Below are 8691 nucleotides of genomic sequence, written 5' to 3' on the forward strand. Positions count from 1 at the left end.
TAGAAATCTGTTCAACTTTATTATCAATTTCGATAAACGAACCCAATAGTCAAATTGGCAACTAATCAGTCAGCTGACTGAAATAAACAATGACGACATATCGTGACACGGAAGTAATGAGTTGTGTTATAAACATAGAGGGATGCGTAATTGATGGAACAGCAAGGGAAGGATAGGATCACGTAGTTTTTAGGTGCAAGTGGCAATAATAAAGTGAAGAAGGGCCTCAGGTAATCGTTTGTAGAAACGAGGACAGTAGTTTGTGCATAAAAATACCCAAGAGCCGAGATTATCTTTGAGATCAAGATCATCAAATCTACAACCAGGAACCAACGGAACGAGAATCGAATCGTCACGCGTCATCCATTCCCAATGAAAATGAAGTGGGATTTCAAGGAAGAACATACTGAAGGTAGAACCTGTCTAAATTTACAGCATTGTCTAGACCTAGTAGACCTAGTGTGAATTTAAAAGTTTATTTGTACGCATAACACTAACAATTACAGCATAGATTTATGTAAAAATAGGAGCCAGAGCTCCAGAGTAACTGAAACTTGAAAGGGAAGAGGGAGACAGAGCTCTCAGAGAGAGAGAGAGAGAGGTAGAGAAGGAGATTAGGAGGGAGATCAGGGGCCTGTCTTATAAAGACTTGTGATAGAAATCAATCACAAGTTTCTTGTGAGCTGCAATGCAAGTTGCGATTGATTTGGGGACTTGTGATTGATTTGAAGGCTTTATAAGACGGGGCCCAGGACTCGCAGACGGAAATGAGCAGTGGAACTGTAGCCAGTAGGGATAGGCCTAGGGTCTAGTCGAAGCTTCATCCAGTGCCTATGGCTCGGTAGCCTTTAAACAAGGCGACTCGCTCTGCGTGCCCCCGTATAGCGCGTTTACCCCACAAACCTGTTGGCCGGGGGGTGGAGCGAGCCGCCTTTATCCACTCGTTCAGGGATGTGTACTTTTGTCGTTGTTGTTGCTTTATATTCTTTGACAAATTTGCGTACAAATTTGACGCAGAAAATACACACGGCACCAAGGCAAGCCTCGTTGATATTAAGTAACTATTCTTATTCTACATAGTTACTTAATATTAACGAGGCTTGCCTTGGTGCCGTGTGTATTTTCTGCGTCAAATTTGTACACATCCCTGAACGAGTGGATAAAGGCGGCTCGCTCCACTCGCCGGCCAACAGGTTTGTGGGGTAAACGCGCTATACGGGGGCACGCAGAGCGAGTCGCCTTGTTTAAAGGCTAATGGCTCGGATGCGTTGGAGCGCTCTCCTAAAGCGAACTGTACCGTACCGTATGTTGTACCCGCGCCAGAAGAGCGCTTAAACGCTCCTGATATGAAGTGTATCGTACCATACTGTACTGATCCAAAAGTGGACCACTCTTCGCGGTGTTCTCCAAAAGCGTACCAAAAGTTTGCAGGACACGGGTGAGAATGCGCATATCATGCACATACGTCATAATGCAAAGAGTTCATTCTCTTTGTTCGAGACAGCTGTAGGTAATTCAAGTGCCAGGTGAATGACCCTATTGCTACAAAAATGTGTGATATCTTTACTATAAAAATAACTTGTCAGGTACGCTTACCGGACAGAGCTCACAAACGCTTCAAATCTGGCACAGTATGGTACGGTACAGTACGCTTTGGTTCGCTTGAGAGCGCTCGAATGCACGCTAAAAACTGCTAGGAATATTGAATTATGATGCAATTTATTTGGTACCCGGGGTACCAAATAAAAATACGTCATTTTGTTGAATTATTATTTTTTCAGTGCTGTACCGTTGGTTACCAAAAATGTGTAAAAAAAATTCTTAGTTGTTGATGCGCAATTTTTTTTGTTTGTTTATAACTGATTATGCAACAATTAATGCATGCAAATAATAACATTTTTTTCCCACATGCTCTGTTGTACTCTTCACTGTGTAAAAGTTGACATGGAAGAAAAATTGGTATTGTGATCAGGTGATTGTTATTGCCACACCTATTTATGCCAGCGCTTATGATGAGAAAAAAGTTGCCATGACAACCTTGTACAACTGTATGATAATGGACATGAGATGGGGCTACGCAACGCTGTACCTCGAGTTATGATGGTACCCCAGCCTGGTGTACGGCGTGACGACTTATATGATGAACCAGTCTAGTCCCGATGTCTAGAGCTATAGTACAGTGTATCACATGATGTTTGTTGATGAGGTTATGGCTAGAGTTCCACCGCTGAAAAAAAAAAGAACAAAAAAGAACAAAACAATATGAACTTTTGATGTAAAAACTAAACAGGGCGTTTGGGGTAAAGCAAATTATAAGCACTATGTAACACTACTACCCAAAAGAAAAAAAAAATATATATGTACACAATGTATATAATACAGTATATATGTGCGTGTGTGTGTGTGTGTGTGTGTGTGTACCAAAGACGCTTAAATGACAAGACAGGAAAGTGCGCGCTTATCCTGTACAAAACAAATGGACAGCGCGTGGTCCTCAAGCGTATTACGCACATCACCTGAGACGCGCTGTTTTGACGCTTGATAAACAACAGCAGCGTCTTCAGTGACAGCGCGTCTCAGGTGATGTGCGTCTTTGCCTGAGACGCGCTGTCTTTGAAGATGTTGTTGTTGTTTATCAAGCATCTTTGATTGTGAGACCATGTTGTTGCCAAATTTTTACCTCTACGAAATAATCCTTCTAAAATCTTGGTCTTCAAAATAATCCCCTTAAATCGAAAAAAAGCTACGACTATAATTTTTAAATCTTTTTAAGATAATGAAAATACCACCGTCATGTAGGGTAGCCATTTTGTGTCCATTTTTATCCCGTGCCTTCGTATCTTGTTATCTACTATCTTTGGTGTGTACATACACAGGGGCGGATCCAGGAATTCTGTAAAGAGGGGGGGGGGGGAGACAAAATAAATATTTTTGGTGCCTCTTCAGGGTTTCATTTCATTTCATTTTTTTCTTTTGTTTTTAACGGAACGTAAAGGGGGTGCCCGGTAACCCCCCTCTCGATCTGCCAGTGGGTGTATACCCATGTGTATACGGTACATGTACAATAGGCCTATAGACCATCTAGTTCTACTGTATGTAAGTAATTGAAGTTATCAACCGGAATAAGTAAAAGAACAAAACAAAAACAAAACATAACAAAACAGACACATGCAAAAAGAAGAGTCAAAATCCGAGCCAACTTCATGTAGGCCCCATACATTGTTCTTGGCCCCAGTCAGCCACCAGTTGAAATAGTTCCCCTCTTTTGATTACCTTTATAATCACAAAAATTAATGATATATAATATATGTATGTATATAATTGTATATACATGTATATATAGATACATGTATATTTAAGGGTGAATTAGTTTCTCACATACAATTCTGGTATATATAGATTATGATTTTTTTTTTAACATCCAGTTTACTTTGCAGTTTCTTGACATAGTTTCAATATTAAAATCTGTGAAATAATAGTATTACTAAAGATCAATACTGTTATGAGCCTCTGAAGCATGTATTGTGTGAGGAATTTACTGCAATGCACACTTGTTTGAGTAATTTGACACAAAATAAAAAAGAAAGTACACTGAATCTTGTTTGTTTTGTCTTGGTCACTTGTCTTCAGATCATCGAACATCGGAGTCATCAAAGATTCGATCCAAATATCCTGATAGAATACCAGTTATTGTTCAAAAAGCACCCAAGTCTCAAATTCCAGACATTGACAAGAGGAAATTCTTGGTTCCAGCCGACATTACTGTTGCACAGTTTATGTGGATCATCCGCAAGAGGATACAGCTACCAGCTGAGAAGGCCATATTTTTGTTTGTTGACAGAGTACTCCCAGTATCAAGGTAATTCATCATTCAGTTCAATTCAGTTCAATTCAAATCAATTCAAGGTATTAAAGGGGCTGTACAGTACTGGTTGAGGTGGGGATTCATGTTTTTTTTCCATTCCTAAGTGAGATATAGATTGAGAAACCTCTTATGAAATATGAAGGCACATGTAATTCTAAGAAGGATTCAACGTTTATTTGATGAAAATTGGTTTTCAAATGGCTGAGATATCCAAAAAAGTGATAATAATAAAAGACTACAGGCCACGCCTTATATTAGGATATCTTTGTTTCACCTTGTTTTTGGATATCTCAGCCATTTGAAAACCAATTAAATCAATTTTACTAAATCAAATAAATTTTCGATACCCCTTAGAATTGCATGCTCTTTGACATCTCATAGAGTGGTTTCTGAATATCTCGCAAAACGTTAAAAGCTAAATCCTTACCTCGACCAGAACTGTACACACCCTTTAAGCCACCATAAACATGGATCACACACTGTGCATTTTTCCAATTTCTGTAAGGTTTACACTGTACCATTCTGTTTGGCACACTAAGCTGTTTCTTTTACACTGTAGACCAACCCAAGTTAAATACAATGTTTCTTGCTTGCCATATATATGTTCCGGTAGTTGATGTCTTGATTGCGAAATATTACTTGTGTGAAAATCTTTTGTATACAGTATCTTGATGGTCACAAGAACCTTGATTCCTGACCCTGATATTGACCTTTTAGTTTAGAATTGTGAGTCTAGTGTGCAAATGTAGTCATAACAGAACATGATGAGTAATACAGTGAGATTATGCCAACAGAGGAAATGACAAGCTTTATAATCACAAATATCTTTGCTTAAAGGGGAAACAACCACAAGGGACATACATAGTCTGTATGACCGTGAGATGATGAGTGGTGGATTGAAAAAGGAAGTCATGATCGTGGGTGGGAAATTTGAGATGGGCTTGCTGGGTGTTCTGACTGAACTCGACTGGTTTGTTGTGTTTGCCTCATTTCCATGACATCCTGCCCTGTGTAGTGTGAGGGAAACTGGTGTGAAATAGTGTAACACTCTGAAAGCTGTGCCAGTTTTATCTTTCAATAGCTGTCTGTATAGTAAAATCATGCATTTTCCGCAACATATATTAGCCTCCGAATTTCAAACCCATTTGAGTAGTTTCGAGTAATTCAGAAGAACACCTAACTCTTTATGTGCCACGTTCGCAAGCCTGACTCGGTCGATGGCGTGCCAACTTTGTATATTCTGCTCAATGCACAAACCCGCCCAAACCGATCTATAGGTAAATTGCCAAATGCCCTCTGCACAATTTCAGCATTTCTAGCAATTTCATTCCTGCCACATATCATACATGTAGCTTGCATTTTATGTGGTGATTGAATATCAAGGATGGTTCCCTATTGGATTTGCAAGTAAATTCTAAGTTTCTGTCACTGTTTTGTGTGCAAAAGTCACATCTCTACAGTAATGTAGCTACATGTACTGGTCATTTGAAAGAAAAACAATCATAGATTTGTCATACAATTTATATGCCATTTAAAGGTAGGGGATACCTTTTACAGACCTCCCAAAATGCAGCAAAACATTAAATATGAACCTCAGGGGACTTGTTTAGTCCACTGCTGAGAAATTTGGAAGTCAACAGTTACAATTTGAATAATGCACAAAACTCAACTACTCAGTAGTTCTGTGTGTCAGCCACACTTAAGCCTTTTTGTTGCAGTCTTCTGTATTTTTTTATCTATAAACACAAATCTACAAGTATAAGAGCTGATGTAATAACATACAGCTGTATAGAGTGTGTGGCAAGAATGTATATAGAAATGTTTGTACAGTAAGTTTCGATGAACTTTTCTCACAAAATATTCATGATGGACACACAAAGATGCAGTGCATGGGTCTGCAAAGGTAGCCTAGTAATGTACTGGAATTTACGGTGAGCCCCGAAAAAAAAAAAAAAAAAATTCAATTCAAAATCTAACGGTCAATAAAAGTGTACTAAATGTTACCTTCCACTTTCAATACTTTATGGGAGTTTCTAAAATGATACTCCCTTCAACATACCACTGTATTTATACAACTCTTCATTTAAGGCATGCAAATGGGATTCCCTACCTTTAAGCAAAGAGTTGCATTTTCCATACAGGTTTGCTCATTACGTGTTCATGTCCAGGGTAACACAAATCTTCAAAAGTTACAAATAGTAGGTATGAAAAATGGAAGGTTTTCCTAACTCATGAATACATGTATGTTGCTGTCTCAGAATAATGTGACACAGGGGGTTTGCACCCTGGCACATAAAGAGTTAAAGTTGAAATTGGCTTTACAATATCACTGTGAATTGTCTGAATTATCTTCTTGTGTTCACCTTCTCTAAAAATTTGTTGTCAATTTTAATATTCATGCTTAATTGTCAGTATTTCAAGGCAAACAATGTGCACAATATTGAATGTACGAATGTCAAACTCTGAAAAAATAGTGAAATGCTGCAAGTAATGCAATACCAAAAGTAATAAGAAAATCACACAACAAACTTGTATGAATTAACATTTTATGTAGATGATTGATAATAAAGACAATGAGATACAAAATGGAATAGTCAGGAGCCGTGTAAAAAGTAAAATGCTTGTTGGGAATAGGTTCCTATTGTAGGAGAGAGAGAGAAAAAAAAAGAGAAAGACAGAAAAAGATACTATATTTACAGAATTACTGTACTTCAGGGACTCGCAAGATTCACATCATGCTACAATAATGATAGTTGGTTATGATAGTACAGAGGCAATAGGTATGATAGGTAGGTATGGTAGTAATGGCAGAGATAGTTTCATCAATATCAGACATGCACAAAAAAGTATTACGTGTCACACCATTTTTTTTTATTTTTTTTTTTGTGTTAACAACAGACACCGTGAGTAACATATCAGTGGGATGCAAATTAGATATGGATGAGGTCATTGCCTAGAAGCGTAGGTCAGCACTGTAAAATAGTTATCTACAGTACTAGTAGTAAAGACTTTCACTTTGATATGACAATCACCATCGCTGTTTCTGTTTCTGTGTGAAATTAATTGCGACATGTCAGATACATGTATTTTCACTGTTTCCCTTAATTGGTAGAGATAATCAAAATCCATTTCTCGTAGTGTTTCCTGACCATAAAGGGTGAGAGAAATTATACAAATGATGCACAGGATAGAGTGCGTTAGTGGAGGCGTAGCGCACTCGAGGGTATTTACAATTGTGAAACATGCACGAGGCGAAGCCGAGTGCATGTTGCACTACATTGTACATGTAAATACCCGAGAGTGAGCTGCATCTCCACTAACGCCACGAAATAATCCTGTGCATCATTTGTTTTATAAAATGGGTCGAAAACTAACAACATTTTTCACGTACCTTTGTGGATCAAGATGTCCAAAGATGTTCGTCCCAAACACGTCGCACTCGGAAATCCCGCACATATTAGTACTGTACGTATAAGAGTACGTACGCCACACATGTTATGCACACAAGAAAGGCCGGCCGGCAGCCCGAACTAGAAGTTGTGTACAGGATTGACAGCGCGTATAGTAGCGCGCGACGCACTTGTAACAGCTGATTGAGTGCGCACTGCTAGTGCAAACATTGTGACGTCGGCCGTGGATCCGATCCGGATGTTAGTGAGAAGTTAATACAAGCACACGTGACTCATTTCAGCGCTTCCAATTGGCTACATTCTTGAACCCATTTTATATATATATGTTAATTGCATGCAAACATCACAAGTAATGTAACATGTGAAACACTGACATAAAGGTACGTATACATACGTGTCTCCCCCTTCATGTACATGATACATTTTAAGTACGTATGTTCACATGTGCAATTGTATTATAAATATGAAAATTTGTCAATTTCATCAACATTGCTTTTTTGCAGTTTTTATGTTGCTGTTGTTTTTAACCCGTTATGCAACAAGGACAAGCTGATTTCGCTCAACACGTGTTTTCCATAGATCCTTGCCCAAGTATACTCAGGACTCGTCCTTACAGGTTAATAGGAAAAAGTGTGGTTTATACATGTACAGTGTAGCTCTGCAGAAGACATAGATGTACAGCTATACATCTTGATTGATGTAAGTCTAACAGCGTTTGTTGTTTATGTACATGCATCTATTTCTCCCCTGCAGCTCCACAATGGGTTCCGTCTATCAAGATCACAGAGATGCCGATGGATTCCTCTACGTCGCCTACAGTGGAGAAAACACTTTTGGCACCCACTGAGTACAGCTGAACAACACTTGTGGACACTTTAGAGTATACAAGGCTAGCCAAATTTTTGTTTGTTTGTCGGTGGTGCACACAATGCAACAAGCTGAATCATGATGAAATGTTGGAGGCACTGGACATACACGTAATGATCAATATTTGGGTTTGTGTTGTTCTGATGAAAGTCCGTGTGTACCTCTGATGACAGGTTTCTTCTTTATTTTTGCCTTCTCATGTACAAAAGGGTAAATATATTTTCTTCTGTTGTTTTTGTATATTAGTGTACAGTTTTCAGAGTTGAAGGTGTCTGGTGTGGGTGCAATGTGAGGGAAAAGTTTCCTGGTTGAAGCCACATTGCCAAAAATATTCTCCGGGACGTAAGGTACATGTATGAAGGTGTTCATTTTGCCATGGAATGGGAACCCAGACATTCAAGGAATACCACACTAAAGTCATGTTTTCTGACATTGTGAGGTATGTTTAGTATGCCCACAACAAATCCAACTTCGATCTGTGCAATTTAGCAAAGTGATTTAAAATATTAATGGAACTATCCATAGCAGCTGTGCTTGATCATAATAAAT

The 8691-nt window shown here is 38.6% G+C and overlaps 1 protein-coding gene across 1 annotated transcript; it reads left to right on the top strand.

Annotated features, from left to right (window-relative positions):
• Positions 1 to 181: 181 nt before the first annotated feature.
• On the top strand, positions 182 to 8474 carry LOC140232948 (gamma-aminobutyric acid receptor-associated protein-like 2). Its single transcript, XM_072313056.1, has 3 exons — positions 182 to 412; positions 3631 to 3859; positions 8029 to 8474. Exons 1-3 carry the CDS (start codon positions 373 to 375, stop codon positions 8120 to 8122), a joined length of 363 nt encoding a protein of 120 aa, XP_072169157.1. The 5' UTR covers positions 182 to 372; the 3' UTR covers positions 8123 to 8474.
• Positions 8475 to 8691: the final 217 nt, after the last annotated feature.

Source organism: Diadema setosum, chromosome 9 (genome assembly GCF_964275005.1).
Source record: "Diadema setosum chromosome 9, eeDiaSeto1, whole genome shotgun sequence".
Lineage (NCBI taxonomy): Eukaryota > Metazoa > Echinodermata > Echinoidea > Diadematoida > Diadematidae > Diadema > Diadema setosum.